We start from the raw sequence: 18,149 nt of genomic DNA, 5'->3' as shown, positions 1-18,149 counted from the left end.
CTGACCAGGCCTGGGGGCAGGGGAGGGAGCTGGCCAAGCCATGGACTGGCCGGTCCTAGTAGGCCTTAGAGTTTGATGGGGCCTAGTAGTCCATCTTAAAGATTAGCTGGCCTACTAAGCCTCAGGGATTGACCCGGCCTAGCATGTTTTAGAGACTAGCCAGACCTAGCTGGCACCTGGATTTGTTGGGCCTCGCAGGTTTTCGGGATTGTGAGTGGTTTGCCCAAAACAGCGCTGTGGGGGGACGGAGGAGAAAGCACTCTGCCTCACCGCCGTTTCCCCTTCAGACGAGAAGCCGTGGAAGGGCCGGCCGTGGTGGCTGCGGGCCTTGAAACCCTCCCCAGCGAAGACGCTGAGCAACTTCACCCAACGGGGCCAGCTCCCGCTGAAGAGGTCGGTCAGCACGGAGCGCTACGTGGAGACCCTCGTGGTGGCCGACAAAATGATGGTGGGGTACCACGGCCGGCGGGACATCGAGCAGTACATCCTGGCCATCATGAATATTGTAAGTGTTATAACCAAGCACCCAGCCACTGGTTCCCATTTGGGGAACTTTGGGCCAGCGGTGGGATGCGCAATGCAGTTCTGGCAAACCTTAGTGCCTCCTGAAGTCCATTTATACCACTTTGGATAATTATTAACTCCGATTATTGGAGGCTGAGTCCAATTTGCCAAAAGTCTGCCTTTGTTTAGCTGTTTGTTTTCATTTGGGAAATGTATCTTCCTATATACATAGAAACGTAAGGCTGTCGTCACGCAGCTACAAACTGCCTCCACACAATCCTGGATTTGCATGAATTCAGGGCGAGGGAGGAGAGCAGAATGGTGGCTATAAATGAAAGCAGAGGTTTGAATAAAGCAGGGATGGAGGGCTTGAAGGAGTTGTGAGAGGGTGGGGTTTGGGTGAGATGTAAAGAGGGTTGACAAGAGGGGTGCTGGGCTTAGCATGAGGTTGGTAGGGGTAGCTGGGGTTAGTGAGCAACAGAAGTAGGGGAAGCAGCCCTGTGTGTATATTTGTGTGTAATATATTTCATTAATTTAATTGCTTCCTATGAAGCATCTTTAAGTTATGCACACACACACTACACACACACACATATACATATCTACATATATGCACACACATATACACATATATAACATCGTTATATGTATATATATAAACTGTACACAAAACAGGGCATGCTTTCAATTAAACCAATTACAGTTGTAAAAAGCAATTGCATACCCTCCAACATTTCTCCGATTAAAACAGGGATGTCCTAAGGAAAAGCAGGACATTCTGAGATACTTAGAAACCAGGACGGCTTCTGTAAATGCGGAAATGATGCTGGGAAATAGGGACACTTGTACGGTTTTTCAACTTCATGTACAAAAACAAATGCAAATATATTAATAAATATTGAGCACTAGGACCTTGCTTTATTTTTACGAAATATTTTAGCTCACTGTAGAGTATCTGCATTGCGTGCAAAAGGTTTAATCCCTGGCATCTCCAGATAGATAGAAACCCTGGAGAGTTGCTGCCAGTCAGTGCGGACTTTACTGAGCTACACTAAACGATGGTCTGCCTTGGTTTAAGGCAGCTTCCTCTGTCCCATTGAGAAAGATACAAAAGCCCATCATCGTTCAGCCTCCCCCAACCGTCTTGTTTTTTAACACTGGTCTTTCCTTGTTTCCTGGAGGTCAGGTTGCTAAACTTTTCCAAGACTCAAGTCTGGGCAATATTGTCAACATACTGGTGACCCGGCTCATCCTACTGACAGAGGACCAGGTGAGGGGGTGCCCCAAGAGAAAGAAAGAGGGACCGGGGCTGGTATCACTGAGAAGCTTCCCCAGACAATGATGGTGGCAAAAAGGGGGAACAGAAAATGGCGGTGGTTGCTTGCTTGCTGGGTCCTCTCCTTGGCAATAAAGTGGGGGAAGAGGAGCATATTTGCAGGGGAGGTGATAAGAGATGTGCTATAGGTTTTTTGGGGGGAGACCCCTCCCTAAACCCTAGAAATTAATAGATGGTAGGATTTTGATTAATTGGGGTATGGTGCTGTGCCAGGTAGGGAATCTCTGAGCTGGCTTCTGCAAACCAGCCTGGCTGGCCAGCCTAGCAAGAGCAAATCTGTTAACCTAACAAAAGGTGTGGACAGAGGAATCCTTTGGCCTGGGGAGACAGGTGTTGCGAAGGTGGTGCAGTGTGTGCTTGAGGCGACAGGAAAAGTGGGGTGTTTTTTTAGCAAGATGTGCTGGGAAGAAGAAAGGGGGAGAAGAAAGGCTGGGATTCATATTGGGCAGGCTGGCTGCAGGCAGGCTGGCTGGGGGAGATATCTTGGACTCCATGTGGGGGACAAGCCCCTTTTGAAATGACCATGCTGTAAGATCTGGACTCCTGCCACACAGACTGAAGGTGTAAACAGGCGAGTAAGCCATATTTCTTAAAGCTGCGACGGTCTCTGCCGTGTCTCAACTCTCCAAAGGAAATAGATGCTGGGTAAGTTCCCGAAACCCCATGTGCCACAGGGCTTTGTCTCCCTGGTCTTGGTGCAGCCACAGAAAATGTCCTTCCTCACGTGCCCCAACAATACTGTCCAGGAGGTCTCAAAGAGTGGGAGAATTTGATACGTTTACACTCTCTGAAACCTTTTCAATTCTCCCTCTTCCTCCAGCCCACCCTGGAGATCAACCACCATGCCGGAAAGTCTCTTGACAGCTTCTGCAAGTGGCAGAAATCCATTGTGAATCGCAATGGGAACGGGAACGCCATCCCGGACAACGGCATTGCCAATCACGACACCGCCGTTTTGATCACCAGGTATACCGGAACCATGTTGGTGGTAAAAGAGCAGTTGGCTCCAAAGTCAAAACATCTTGTTTTATCCTGATTGTGCGGGGGGGGGGGGGCATGCTACTGGCTGCCCCCGGCCATCAAACCCTCCACTCGCCCACTGTTGAGAGGGCAGTTCAATCCTCCCAGCCCCAGGGAATGCATTGGCCAAGCAGACTTAGCAGGATTGAATGCTGCCCAGCAATTGATGTCACCTAGGGCTGTCAGCTGATGGACAGGTGGGCGGGGTTAGGGGGAGATGGTCTTGTGGGCCACACTGGAATTATTTTAGGGGTAGCAGGCATTATGGGGGGCAGAACCAAGTTTTCTGCAAAGCAATTGGTCAGTTAGTCAGGTATTTCTATTTATTTACTTGATGGGGGGCAGCTGCCCCCCCCTGCACCCCCATGCCTATGTCCATGTTTGAATCCCTTGCAAGCTGAGATTCTCTCGCAACCCAGAGGTTTCTCTGTCTTCGTGTTTGTTTGTTTAACATAATTAAATAATTTTTATTCCATTTTTAAGAATAAGAGCAGCAAACATCGCTTTTTCCCCCAAAACAAGAGCTATAAAACACCAGAAGTGGAATTTCCATAATAGCTGTTGTCGTTGTTGTTGGCATCTGTCTGTCATGAGAGACAATGGAGTGTGCCTCCGAGGGTGAAGTCAAACTGCTGCACTAACAGCACCCGAGTGGCCTCCCCGGGTCGCAAGCCTGAGCAGTGTGTAGAAGGTCCTGGGCTGCCCAGACCACAAGACCCCCATTATGGCCTCACTGGTGTGGCCCAAAGGAAAGCAGAACAAGACGTTTGGCACCAGCTTGGCTGCAGGAGTTGCAAGAAACAGGCATAGAAGGCACCATCCAACCGTGTTAGGGACTCCGCTCCGTTTTTGTCCTGAGCCTTTTCCTCTTCCTGAGCCTTTTCCTCGCCACAAGACAGCGGAGGTTTAGGGTCAGAGTTTTCCTTCTCCTGGGTGGACGAGCTCCACCTGCCCCTCGTTTATTTGCTGTGCTCAGTTGGCAGGGTGGAATCTGCCTTAATTGTATCTCCCTTCTTCTCGCACCTGCTTTTTAGATACGATATCTGCATCTACAAAAACAAACCGTGCGGGACTCTAGGTAGGTAGGAAGCCTTTCCCACTGAATGCAACGCTCAGTTTCTACCATTCCCTCCCCCCCCCCCCTTAGAGCAAAGTGGGAGGCATCACTTCAATATCAGTTTGTGACGCAACCTAGGACAGATTCCATTTGGGAGAGGGTGGACTTTGCTACAAACTACCCTTCCAGAGCCATGTGCAGATCAGGATTTTGGATCTCGTGGTTGAATCTGCTTTGACATAACGTCTTCCTGTGACAATGCTCTGCTTCTCCCAGGACTGGCGCCCGTGGGTGGGATGTGTGAGCGGGAACGGAGTTGCTCCATCAACGAAGACCTCGGCTTGGCGACAGCTTTCACTATCGCCCACGAGATCGGCCACACGTGAGCAGAGTTCAGATCTGGTTGTGGGGTTGATGTGGAAATTGTTTGGTCTTGTGTCTGGTTAAGGTTTTGCTTAATGCTTGGGGCCACTTCTGCTATGTTGTAGTGTTCTGAACCGCAGGCTTGTGGGAGGGGTCAGGTGCAGGGGTACCAAAGATGTCTAAGACATCCGAATGGCCAGGATAGGCTCTCCTACTTGTTGGTCAGTTTTCTCAGGGATACACTCCCCTTCTTGCTGATCGATTTATTCCAGGATAGACTCCCCCACTTGCCACCCAGTTTATTCCAGAATAGACCCTCCACTTGCCGGCCAGTTAATTCCACAATAGACTCCCCCACTTGCCGCTCTGTTTACTCCCAAGCAGGCAGCAAATAATCCTGTTTGGCATGTTTGGATTTGATATCCCGCTTTATCACTACCCGAAGGAGTCTCAAAGCGGCTCACATTCTCCTTTCCCTTCCTCCCCCACAACAAACACTCTGTGAGGTGAGTGGGGCTGAGAGACTTCAGAGAAGTTTGACTGGCCCAAGGTCACCCAGCAGCTGCATGTGGAGGAGCGGGGAAGCGAACCCGGTTCACCAGATTACGAGACTACCGCTCCTAACCACTACACCACACTGGCTCCTTCTTTCTCTGGCTTCACACTTCTCCTTCCAGGTTTGGCATGAACCACGACGGTGTCGGAAACAGCTGCGGTTCCCGGGGGCAGGAGACAGCCAAGCTGATGGCGGCTCACATCACCATGAAAACCAACCCCTTTGTGTGGTCCACGTGCAGTAGGGACTATATAACCAGCTTTCTTGAGTAAGGGGCTGCCTGTTTTCCACTGTGCGTCTCCAAAGCATCGCACACACCACCCCATTACTTGCATTTCCCCTGTCTCTTTGTTCCAAAAGTTTTCCAAATCGGCCTTTAAGTGGTGGACACAAAAATGACACAATGGGCTCCTTTTGCATGCTGGGGGTCTTCTGGGTTTATTAATTATTTGGGGTCCTGCTTTCCATACTTAGTATTGTTGTGCATAAGAATATGAAGAGTCCTGCTGGATGAGTCCAGTGGCCCATCTGGTCCAGTATTCTGTTCACACAGTGATCAACCCGATGCCTGTGGGGATTTGAGCAAAAGCAGGATTTGAGCAAAAGAACCATCTTCCCTCCTGTGGTATTCCCTCCAGTATTCAGAAGCATTGCTGCCTCTCACTGTGGAAGGAGAGCGCAACCATTTTGGGCAGTAGCCATTGATAGCCCTTCCTTGCCTGATTTTGTCCAATCCTTTTTTTTAAGGCCATCTAGGTTGGTGGCAATTCCTTTCTAACGATCAGCTGGTGGAGCATGAGACTCTTAATTTCAGGTTCATGGGTTCAAGCCCCATGTCAGGCAAAAGATTCCTGCATTGCAGGAGGTTGGACTAGAATCGGTGTTCCCCAACCTTGGGCCTCCAGCTGTTTTTGGACTACAATTCCCATCATCCTTGACCACTGATCCTGCTAGCAAGGGATGATGGGAGTTGTAGTCCAAAAACAGCTGGAGGCCCAAGGTTGGGGAACACTGGACTAGATGACTCTCAGTCTAACTCTACAATTCTATGATTCCATGCTTTTTTTAGAGGGGGCCCCCATCCCTTAGAAATAGTGTTGTCTTGTGTGTGTGGGGGGGTCATTCCAAGCCCAGGTGTCGGCCATGGCGGGCAAGGCCAGAAGATGCAGAAAGCAATGGCGCAGCCCATCAACCTCATCTTCAGATACCTACAAAACAGGTCCAGAATTCAGGTAGGACTGTATGAACAGGTGATCACAAGGATAGAAGACTGTGTTATTGGATTTGAACTTGATTCTGGATGATGCTGAAGAGATTCACTCCAAGACAAAATCAAGGAAACAGCTGAGTCGGATCATGTTCAAACCCATATGACTCTTCTACTGAGAAATGGCTATTCAGTGTGTTTTGTTCCATTGCTTCAATCTTTAAAACTATAGATTAAAATATGTGGTGGTTTAATGCTACCACTCCAAATTCTACTTTAGGTGTCTGACAGAATCACAGAATCATGGAGGTGGAGGGGACCACAAGGGTCATCTAGTCCAACCCACTGCAATGCAAGAATCTTTTTGTCCAACATGGGACTTGAACCCATGACCCTGAGATTAAGAGCTTCATGCTCTACCAGCTGAAGAATGAAGCCAGTTACTTAGTCTGTGCTTGCATAATTTTCAATAATTTTTCTGCGTTGATGTGGAATTGCAGCTCATAAATAAAACTCTTCTCGCACTCAGCACCATCAACCCTTGATGTCTTTCTCCTTTGTTTCTCTCTGCTGCTCCAGCTCTGGGATGGGCCTCTGCCTGAACAATGCTCCACCCAAGCAGGATTTCGTCTACCCGACGGTGGCCCCAGGACAGGCTTACGATGCAGATGAGCAGTGCCGCTTTCAGTACGGAGTCAAATCTCGCCAGTGTAAATATGGGGTAGAGAGCCTTCCTGCTTTTACTCTTGATTCCCAACGTGGAGGGGTGGAGGGATGGGCAAGGCATTTTGCGCCCACTGGCCAGCCTTTAAACCAGCCACAGCCCTCAGCTGCAACACCAGCGTCAGCCAAGGTCCACTCTTGCAGTAATCAGGAGTGCGGGGCTGAAATCTGCCCTTCGGGTGGTTGTTTTTAAAAACCACTCTCCTTCTGCGAAAGAGGCTTCCACCTTTTCTGCCTGGTTCACAGGGCAGTTGGGAGTTTCTGGACATTTTTAGGCAGGTGTATGTTTCGTTCCCAATAAACATTTCCCCCAGGCAATATGCCCTCTGCGCCCCACAGCCTTCCTGGGTGACCACACTTCCTGATGTAGAAAAAGCTGCTTCGTGGGAAGCACTACCAATACAGTTCTTTAGGGATACTTTACATGTGGTTCCTTCATTGCAGGGAGTTGGATTAAATGACCCTTGGGGTCCCTTTCCATGATTCTGTGACTGAACTGTGATTTGATTGCACTGTGGGCACCTGGGAAGACTGCAGAGCTCTCTGCAGAATGAATGGAAGGGTGCTTCCAAGTGTATTTCAATTTGTTGGAAGCCGCCCAGAGTAGCTGCGGTAACACAGTCAGATGGGTAGCATATTATTATTATTATTATTATTATTATTATTATTATTATTATTATTATTATTATCATCATCATCATCATCATCACCCCTTGACCACCCCAAAAGGAATACAGTCGTACCTTGGATCCCAAACGCCCTGGAACTTGGACATTTTGGCTCCCGAACACCCCAAACCCGAAAGTGAGTGTTCCGGTTTGCGAATGTTCTTTTGGAACCCGAACGTCCAATGTGGCTTCCGCGGCTTCTGATTGGCTGCAGGAGGTTCCTGCAGCCAATCAGATGCCAGGATTTGGTTTTCAAATGTTTGGAAGTCGAACAAACTTCTGGAACGGATTCTGACTTCCAAGGTACGACTGTATATTAACCCCTGCACTCCACCCATGAGAATTCCACCAATTTTTTCTCTCCACTTTGATGATTTTCAAAAGCAGTATTTTTGCTTATTAATGGATGGGGAATGGTGAGGGGGTGGAGTGGGGAAATGGAATCACAACCTTCTTCCTTTGTAGCCCTTCCTATACCCCAAGGGGCTCCTCACAGCATGATATAATTCGAGGCAACCCACTGACTTAAATGATTCCACTGAGTAAAAGCATCATTTGACAGATCCATTGATGTTAATGGGTCTGCTGAGTTTGGTGCAGTTTGCTACAATCCATTTACTTTAATGCAGAGCCATAGCTGCAGGGGGCGAGGGTGTCAAGTTTTTTGCCCTGGTTGAAGCCTCCAGAGGAGAGACATTGAGGCTCCCATCCTGTGTACGTGTGCTATGCAAAAATCATGACGCAGGGGAAACCATGAAACCGACCAATGCCTTTACATAGCTCCTTATTTCAGACCTTGCGATATATTGTGATGTTTAGCTGGTGATGTATCACAGGTATCTCCCAGACATAGTCTCCACAGAGACCTGTTGTGTTTCTTTAATCCTTCCTTCAGTCTCCAGTCATCAGTTGCCACCTCCTTCCTTAGTCCAAGACGTCACGTAGCACCACCAACCTCTGCGGCCGTGCACCCCTCCTCCCAGCTCCGCCCGCGCCCCCACCCACCCACTGGTCCTTCTTCTCCTCCTCCTCCAGGAAGTTTGCAACGAGCTCTGGTGCCTTAGCAAGAGCAACCGATGCATCACCAACAGCATCCCAGCGGCCGAGGGGACCATCTGCCAGACTAACACCATCGAGAGGGGGGTAAGAGGCAGGGCCACCCTTGCTGTACCCTAACCCACAGCAGCGATTCCTGCCTTGAAAGAGGGTTGGACTAGATGGCCTTTGGGATCCCTTCCAGACGGCCAGTTTACCCCTAATCATTCAGTCCCGCTGAGGTCAGGCGCATGAACGCCGGCGATGTGGGGGGTCTTGTTGTTGACCGGTGGGTCTCTCTTCTTCCCTCCATCCTCTGTATCCACCGCCAGTGGTGCTACAAACGGGAATGTGTTCCTTTCGGCACACGGCCCGAGGGCGTGGACGGAGCCTGGGGGACGTGGTCGCCATGGGGAGAGTGCAGCCGGACTTGTGGGGGAGGCGTCTCCTCATCCATCCGCCACTGCGACAGCCCACGGTAAGTGGACACTTGCATGAACACCTGAGACATCCCCCATACTCCCTGGGATGCCATTTCCCACGTCTACCTCCTTTTCTCTCTTCCGAAGGCCGACGATTGGTGGGAAATACTGTCTCGGGGAACGGAAGCGTTACCGGTCTTGTAACACTGACGTGAGTAGCAAGGGATTCTGGGATGGGAGGATGGTGGGGGCAAAGGAATGGATTGTTATGAAAGTTGAGCGCCACCCCCACTCTCTGCTGAGAGGCAGCAAGATCCCAAGGGGTTCTGAGTGTTCACCCAGGGTCTGTGGTCTCTTGGAGAATTGCAACACGGTGGAGATTGCCATAGCTTTAAGAAATGTGGTTTATTGCCCTGTTTACGCCTTCAGTCTGCCTGGAGGGAGTCCCGATCTTACAGCACGGTCGTTTCAAGAGGGGCTTGTGCAGCCCTGGAGTCCAAGGTATCTCTCCCAGCTGGCCTACAGCCAGCCTGCCCAAGATGGACCCCATCCTTCTCTCCCTTTCTTCTTCCCAGCACACCTTGCTGAAAGACTCTTTTCCTGTCACACACACACCCATCACCTTGGCACTGTCTGCTTCCCCAGGCCACAGAATTCCTCTCTGATAGCACATCAACACCTTTTGTCATGTTAACAGATTTGCTCTTTGTCCTGACCTGCTTGCCACTGGGCACCCATAATCTAGGGCCCAAGCCAGCGCCACTGTTGACAGATTTGCTGTTTGCTAGGCCAGCCAGGCTGGTTTGCAGAAGCCAGCCCAGGGATTCCCTGTCTGGCACAGCTCTGCAGATTGTACTTTCATCCACATCCCAATTAATCAAAATCCTACCATTTGTCTCCTGCAAACCTAGCAATTCAAAAGCACGTTGAAGTGCAAGTAGATAAATAGGTACTGCTCCGGCGGGAAGGTAAACGGCGTTTCCGTGCGCTGCTCTGGTTCGCCAGAAGTGGCTTAGTCATGCTGGCCACATGACCCGGAAGCTGTACGCCGGCTCCCTCGGCCAATAAAGCGAGATGAGCAACCTCAGAGTCGGCCACGACTGGACCTAATGGTCAGGGGTCCCTTTACCTTTACCTTACCATTTGTCAGTTTCGAGGGTTTAGGAATGTTCCCCCCCCCCACACACACACAATCAATAACTGTATTTTGGGTTCTTGTTTTGAATGTTTACGTCATGAGCTGCCTGTAATCTTCGGGTGAAGGGAGGTATACAAATTTAATAAATATTAATAATGATAAACAGATGTGAGAAGTGACAACAGCTCCCAACCTTATAGCTCATTCATGGAGTTTCTGCCTTGCACCTCCCAGCAAAGTATTTCAGCTGTGGGGTCCAGAATGCGCCATCTCTGCTTCCAGGCATTAAAAAAAGCAGCCCCCCCCCCCGGTTGTAAATCACACCCCTCAGAAAGCCGATAATAAATCTGGCAATCTTTCTGTGCCCCCACCCCAGGACTGCCTACCGGGCTCGCAAGACTTCCGAGAACTGCAGTGTGCCGAGTTTGATAATATCCCCTTCCGAGGAAAGTATTACACCTGGAAGACTTACCGAGGAGGTAAGGCCATTTCCACACACACACACCCTGGGGGGAGGGCGCGGGGCAACTTTCACCCATTCCTAATCCAGCCTCTCTGATCTAGTGGTTTGAAATTGCCCTCTCTCCGCAGGAGGCGTCAAGTCCTGTTCGCTCAACTGCCTGGCGGAAGGTTTCAACTTCTACACGGAGAGGGCGGCAGCCGTGGTGGATGGAACACCCTGCCGCCAGGACTCCAACGACATCTGTGTCAATGGAGAGTGCAAGGTGATTTTCCAGCGCTGTAACCACTCCTCCTCGTTGCCCGTAGGCCTCCGACCGACTGAGGTTTAATGGGCAGCTTCTGGGACCGTCGGGAGGGGGAGGTTGGTCCACTTTCTCTATAAAGGAAGATTTATGCATTGGGGGGCTTTTCCATTTAGAGGGGGACACATGATTTAAGGACATAAGAAGAGTCTTCTGGATCAGGCTAACTGAGGGGATTAGATAAATTCAGGGACAATAAGGCTATCAGTGGCTGCTAGGTATGATGGCTGCGTATCACCTCCTGGACTGGTGCAGTCTACCTCTGAATGCCAGTTGCTGGGTGCCACAGGAGGGAGGTTTGCTATGATGGTCAGCTTCTGCTTGTGGGTTTCCCATCCTGGGCATCTGGTTGGCCACTTAGTTTCTGGCGATTCACAAATAGAGCCTTCATAGGCAGAGACAGTCTACCTTAGAATGGTGGAGAGCACATACATTAAGCATAATAGAAACACCGCCACCCGACCCCACCCCCATCCATCTCCCCTCCCTCCACCCCCCTTTCTTTTTTTTCTTCTCCCCCTAATGCCTCAACAAATGAAACGGATTTGTAAAAATGTTACATGGAAAAGAAAAATACGAGGCATTACACTTACCTCTGTAAAACAAGAAAATCCTTAATAAAATATTTTAAAAAGAAAAGAATGGTGGAGAGCAAGAGAAGGCTATGACGTACTCTCGCATCCCGCTTGGGCTTTTTAGGGGGGCATTTGACTGGACACTCTGAGGACAGGAGGGTGGACTAGATGAGTCCCAGCTGCAGGTTCTTAGTTTTTTTATGAATCACAGTGAGAGGCACAGGGCTTGCTCCTTTATCTCCTGCCTGTGGGCATCCTGGAGGAATCTGGCTGGCCACTGTGAGAAGAGGACACTGGACCAAACAGGCCATTGGCCAAACCAATTCCTCTTTAGAAAGGCCTATTTTCTTTTAAGGCTACCCAGGTTGGTCTCATTAGGGCTGGGCGATATATCGATATGTCATCCAAAACCGGTTTGAACATCATAGCATGATATCAGTTTCTTAATTTTTGACCTTGGCGATATATCGCGATTCATGATGCGTGTATGTGCTATGCAAAAATACTGATGCGGGGAAAATCCGTGAAGCCAATGCCTCCATCCTTATTTCAGATTAGTGATATTTCGGTATATCGCAATGTTTAGCTGGTGATACATTGCAATGTTGAACACCCGGTATCGCCCAACCTGAGTGGCCATCCCTAACTCTTCCAAGAACTTCCTCCGTCAAACCTCTCCTTTTGTTTCCTATAAGCACGTGGGCTGCGACCGCATCCTGGGTTCGGACACCAAGGAGGACAAGTGCCGGGTCTGCGGAGGGGACGGGAGCTCCTGCGAGACCATTGAAGGACTTTTCAACCACTCGCTGCCGGACGGAGGTGAGGGTCGCCTGGTGACCCGATGGGTGGACAAATGTACAGCACAGAGAGTGGCCAAGACGGTTGTGACATGTTGTAGGCAAATGTTTTTCTTTTCGAAGGCAGATGCTTTCAAAAATAAATCATACAGGTGGAACTTGATTGGGGAAGTTCCCAGCAATGCATAGCACCTATTGCCCAATGCCTGTAATGCCTATTGACCAGTGCCCTTAAAAAACACTAATTTGAAGCCTGGTCTCCCAGGTTCCCATCCCAGCACTGACATAGTAGAAGACAGCATCAACACAATTCTTCCTGTGCTTTGCAATTCCCTGCACCAAATTTTCTCTCTTGGCTTTTTGAGCATTGAGGACCCTCTTAGAACTTACCTTGGTTGATTATCTCCACAGGCTATGAAGAGGTGATATGGATCCCCAAAGGATCGGTGCATATCGACATTCGGGAGCTCAACCTTTCCTTGAACTACCTTGGTGAGAAACCTTAGCTAAGCAGGGAAGACCCCAGGCAGGTTGTCCTTGAGGTCACCTCCAAACTCTGGTTTTGCATGTGGTTTATCTCCCACTTGGACTACTGCCATGTGCTGTCCGTGGGGCTACCTTCGAAAGTGACTCGGAAATCACAACTAATCTAGAACGCGGCTGCCGGACTGGTGACTGGGAGCCATTGGCTGGACCATATAACACCAGTCCCGAAAGACCTACAGTGGCTCCCAGTGCAATTCAAAGTGTTGGTTGTGACCTTTAAAGCCCTAAATGGCCTCAGTCCTGTATACCTGAAGGAGCGTCTCCACCCTCATTGTTCAGCCCGGACACTGAGGTCCACCTCTGAGGTCCTTCTGGCGGTTCCCTCCCTGCAAGAAGTGAGGTTACAGGGAACAAGGCAGAGGGCCTTCTCGGTCAGATGTCAAGCAAATAAACAACTATCTGATGTTTAGAAGACATTTGAAGGCAGCCCCATATAGGGAAGTTTTAATGGCTGGTGTTTTATTGTGCTTTTAATATTTTGTTGCAAGCCGCCCAGAATGGCTGCAGCAACCTAGTCAGATGGGTGGGGAACAAATAATACAATTATGATTTTTATGAAAAATATCCCTGAATCCTTTGGGGGGTGGGATGCAAGTGCTTCAGCCCACCCCTGACTTGGTCACACCCCACACACCCCGGATTCTCTTTCCAGCTCTGAGAGGGGAGAACGACGAGTACTTCGTCAACGGAAAGCTCTCCATTGACCCACCCCGGCGCTTTGACATCGCTGGGACCACCTTCCACTACAGACGCGCTCAAGACGAGCTGGAGTCCCTGGAATCTCTGGGCCCCACCAACGTCACCCTCATCGTCATGGTTCGTTGACTGAGCAGGGGTTACTAAATGCGGTATCTAAGACTATCAGTCTTTGTAAAGCAGGTACCAGTGCTCTACTGAAGAGTGCTTTTTGTGGTGGGGCACAAAAAAGTTTGGGAACCGCTGCTTTAGGGTGATCCCTGATAAGCCAAGATTCTCCCTGCGACCAGTAAAGGACGCCATGCCCTTAGCTGTCAACGTTTCCCTTATTCTGAATAGGATTCCTTGCAAGAAAAGGGAAAAGTTGACAGATATGGCCATGCTCACTAACAGTCTCCATTTGCCCTTGTTTGACCTCAGCACACAGCTAAAGCTGATTGGCCATGTAATTGGGATGGCATGTGATCCTTGTTGGACCAAGGGTCATATAATGTAGAAATGGGTTTAAGCCTTAGGAGAGGATATATTATTTAGTTATTATTCTTCCTTGCTCACGTGCATGAGATCAGCAACTACCATACTCTGTAGCTTTAAATTTGGAAGCTAAAACAAGGTTGATTTAATCTTCTAGAAACAATAATCTGGGCTGCTTTAAGGCAGACTGGATTTCCCCCGGCAGTACCCCTTTTCTCCCCCTTAAAAATAACAATCCCAAGGACCTGCGATAGCTCATTTGGTAGAGCATTCGACTCTTAATCTTGGGCTTGTGGGTTCGAATCCTGTGTTGCGCAAAAGATTCCTGCGTTGCAGGGGGTTGGACTAGATGATCCTCAAGATCCCTTCCAACTTTTCAATACGATGATATAATAATGATGATGACATTGCTTTGTGAAGAAGTAAAAGTAGTATTTACTTACATAAGCTTGGTCTTGAAGTACAGTAGCAAAATGAAGGCAGACTTATAATCACTATCTAAGTTACAAAAGTGTTCAAAAAGGGTGCCTGAGCTAGGCATGCATGTGTGGCCAGTTTGGAGGCATGACGAAGTAAGAGAGAGATGCTGAGACAGGAAGGAAGGATTTAGTACTACAGCTTCCTGCCAAGACAGACAAAGGAAGTGATCTCAGGAAGAGTTCCTTCTAGCAACTTTTGTAGGAAACCTCTGTGAACCTTTGCCCCTTCGTGTGCCCATCTGGCAAAACATGAATTGTTGGATGGATTGCAATAACGTCCCGCAAGTCATGCAACAGAACAGCTACGGGGAGTGGGGGGGTGTGTTTTTTATTTTCCAGTAGAGAATTCTGCTTCTGGGGTCCTTTTGGGAAAGTGCGGGGTTCTCCACCAACCACGGCTGTGCCTCCCTATTCTCTCTCCTTTCCACCCCAAGGTGCTCGTCAGGGAAGAACTGCAGAGAATCCGCTACAAGTTCAATGCACCCATTGTCCGTGGTTCCGTCGCCCAGTACTTGTGGCAGTATGTCTCGTGGACAAAGTGCTCGGCCCTCTGTGGCGGAGGTAAGACTCTTTATTGGAAGGGCCCAGCTCAGAGGTGCAGCAGCAGTATGCATGCAGGAGGTGAGGTTCCAGTCCTGGATTAAATCCCGTGGAGGCCACTGGGTAGTCGAAATCTCAGGGGGCCCTGTGCAAATTATCCCCTAATATATTGTTGATTTTACCAACCAACCAACCATTTCAATAAATCAATTTTATTTCAATATCACATCAATCTTATATTGATCTGTTATTGTGGGGCCCCTAAAAAGTGTGGGGTCCATAGGTTGGTGCCTACTCTGCCTGTTTGGTAATCCAGCACTGCCCAGTTCGAACCCAGGTAGGGCCCCTGCCTGAACCCCTAGAGAGACCCTGCCATTTTTGTGTCGACAGTGGTGTAGAGACTCTGCTAAGTTCGGCAGACCTTTGGGAAGACTTGCTCCAAGGCAGATCCCCATGTTCCAGTTTAAGCCATACAGAACTGTGAGGACTAGAATCTTGCTTTATTTATAGGAGAAAGGCCATCGCTCAACTGCAGAGCATCTGCTTTGCACGCAGTAGGTCCTGGGTTCGAATCCCCAACAGCATCTCAGGTGCGGCTGGGAGCAAACCTCACCTGAACCCCTAGAGAACCGCTGCCAATCAGTGAGCTAGACAAACCAGCAGCCTGACTCAGTAGAAGGAAAAACATTGTCCCTGTTTTGGGAACACAAGGACATGAAAATTACTTCAGTAGCTCAGTGGTGGAGCAGCTGCTTTAGATGGGAAAGGTTCCAGGTTTCAATCTCCCAAATCATTGTAGCCAGCTCTGAACTAGATAAACCCTTGCTTTTGTCCACACATCTTTTTGAAAACACATGTTATGGGGATGAGGGCAGGCAGTTCCTACCACTGAAAAGCAGACTGTTTGGCTAGGGGGTGTTATGGAACCTGGGGGGGTGGGGGGCAGGAGTGCCAACTTGGCCCCGCGACGGTGGGTACCTGGGACCGTGGGTGTCATGCAGCATGCATGCCCTGGCATTGAAAATCCCTTCAAGGGGAATTTTGTGGATGCTCAAGCACCCAGGGCCCCAGAGAGTTGGCACCTAGGGTGTGGAGAGTGAGTGAGAAGGTGCTGCTGTTTATCGCTGCTCAGACCTCAGCATCCTCACTCAGCGCCATCCTTACAGGCAGCCAGGTCCAGCCCGTCGTCTGCCGCAACCAAGCCGACAGCTCCACGGTCTTCAACCACCTCTGCAGCCCCGACACTAAGCTGCCCGAGAGACAGAGATTGTGCAACACTGAGCCCTGCCCGCCGGCGTAAGTTAGATGCTTTCGGGGGGGCCTATGCATCCTAGGGGGAGGGGCACCCCAAAAGAGGCCCAGTGCCCAGACTCTTTTATCCAACAGGCAAACAAAGCCTAACTACTGTTTATGCTCTGGTAACCTCGAGGTTAGATTACTGCAATGCGTTATACGTAGGGCTGTATCTGAAGATGGTTCAGAAACGTCAGCAGAATTCAGCATCCAGGTTGCTCATCGGGGCATAGTCTGGTCCAACTGCACTGGCTGCCAATTAGTTTCCAGGCCCAAGCCAAAGTGCTGGTTTTGACCTCTAAAACAACTCAGGGTCGCAATACCTCTAGGACTGCCTCTCCCCATATAGACCATCCCAGACTCTGCATTCATCATCTGAGGCTCTTCTTCACGTGCCTCCTCCGCAAGAAGTCCAGAAGGTGGCAACACGAGAACAGGGCCTTTTCTGCAGTGGCTCCCCATTTGTGGAAACGCTCTCCCCAGGGATGCCCACCTGGCGCATTCATTAGACACCTTTAGGTGCCAGGCAAAAATGTTCCTCTTCTCCCAGGCATGACTGATTGACTTCTGATGGCCTTTTAAAATGTGTTGGGGGGGTTATTGGGGTTTTTGGTTTGCATTTTTTTATGTATTCTGTGTTTTTATATTGTAATCTTAATTTGTAACTTCCCTGAGACCTGCAGGTACAAGACAGTATACAAATTTAAATAACAACAACAATCCAATTGAGACAGGGAAAATACCAACTCTCCCCTCCTCCAAGAAAACATTTGAGGGTCTCTTAGTTTTTACATACCTATGCATCCCTTTCCCTTTCTTTTTGAAATATTTATTTATCTTCTCCCCCGAAATACATTGTGAAAACCTGTATTGCCCTACGTACGCCACAACTTAGAGCAGAATGCATCTTAAGTGATCCGCAAGTCAGCATAAACCTTTGGTTTTTGGTTTCTTGGATGATTTTTGAATGTTGTGAAAGCTCCACCATTTTCCCAGAAAGGTGTCCTGGGTACTTCATTCCTCTTGCCAATATTGTGAGTCAGTCCCCTCCCCCACCCTTTAAGGAATACGCCATCCTGTTTTTGAATCGAATCCTTCCAGAATGCGGCTATAACCATCCATGCAGCCACTGATAGAAATCCAGTTAGTGGTTTATCCACCAAGCTCTGATTCTAATTTAAATACGGATTCGGTAACAGAAGCTCATAAGAACATCATAAGAGCCTGCTGGATCAGCCTACGTAGTCCAGGGTCCTGTTCTCACAGTGGCTAAGCAAGTTGCCTGTGTGAAAGCAGGATCCAGGCGCAAGAGCCCTCTCCCTTCCTGCGGTTTACAGCCAACGGTGTCCAGAAACATTACTGTCTCCAGCTGTGAAGGCAGAGCACATCCATTGTGACTAATAGCTAGGGCTGGGCAATGACTGGTTTTCAACATCACAATATATCACCAGATAAAAAAACATCACAATTTACCGCAAAGGATGGAGCTAGGTTGGCTGGCTGCACAGTTTTTCCCACATTGTGATTTTTGCATAACACACAAGAACACACACACACACACACATCATGATTCACAATATATTGCCAGGTCAAAAACTATGAAACTGATATAATCTTTCGGACTTCAAACTGGTTTGGGGTGATATATCAATATATTGATCAGCCCTAGCCATTAACAGCCCTCCCCTCCATGAATTGGTCTTTTAAAAATAGGCTCTTTTAAAGCTGGCAGTCATCCCTGGGATGAGAGGGAGTTCCACAGTTTCACCATGCGCAGTGTGGAAAAGGACTTTCTTTTATCCACCCTGGATCTTCCAATGTTCAGCTTCACTGGATGTCCACAAGTCCTAGTGTCAGGAGAAAAACTTTCTTCATGCCACATGTAACTTTATAAACTCCCATCATGTCACCTCTTCCTCGCCTTTTCTCTAAAATGTCCCAAACTTTGCAGCCTTT

General features: G+C 49.1%; 1 protein-coding gene across 2 annotated transcripts in view; it reads left to right on the top strand.

Annotated features, from left to right (window-relative positions):
• ADAMTS10 (ADAM metallopeptidase with thrombospondin type 1 motif 10) overlaps positions 1-18,149 on the top strand; it is a 38,119-nt gene that overhangs the window by 16,869 nt on the left and 3,101 nt on the right. Inside the window, exons 5-21 of one of the 2 annotated variants that reach the window (XM_081895421.1) lie at positions 288-505; positions 1,691-1,774; positions 2,661-2,806; positions 3,895-3,938; positions 4,194-4,299; positions 4,958-5,104; positions 6,623-6,764; positions 8,470-8,577; positions 8,802-8,947; positions 9,039-9,102; positions 10,406-10,508; positions 10,621-10,754; positions 12,064-12,187; positions 12,577-12,657; positions 13,364-13,527; positions 14,795-14,921; positions 16,067-16,196. In XM_081895421.1, the coding sequence (XP_081751547.1) occupies positions 288-505; positions 1,691-1,774; positions 2,661-2,806; positions 3,895-3,938; positions 4,194-4,299; positions 4,958-5,104; positions 6,623-6,764; positions 8,470-8,577; positions 8,802-8,947; positions 9,039-9,102; positions 10,406-10,508; positions 10,621-10,754; positions 12,064-12,187; positions 12,577-12,657; positions 13,364-13,527; positions 14,795-14,921; positions 16,067-16,196 (2,068 nt within the window). The remainder of the gene's footprint in view (positions 1-287; positions 506-1,690; positions 1,775-2,660; positions 2,807-3,894; positions 3,939-4,193; positions 4,300-4,957; positions 5,105-6,622; positions 6,765-8,469; positions 8,578-8,801; positions 8,948-9,038; positions 9,103-10,405; positions 10,509-10,620; positions 10,755-12,063; positions 12,188-12,576; positions 12,658-13,363; positions 13,528-14,794; positions 14,922-16,066; positions 16,197-18,149) is intronic. The other variant, XM_081895422.1, reaches the window with a different exon arrangement.

Source organism: Podarcis melisellensis (assembly GCF_964234715.1).
Source record: "Podarcis melisellensis genome assembly, chromosome: 18".
Lineage (NCBI taxonomy): Eukaryota > Metazoa > Chordata > Lepidosauria > Squamata > Lacertidae > Podarcis > Podarcis melisellensis.
This window is presented reverse-complemented; position numbering and strand designations above follow the sequence as displayed.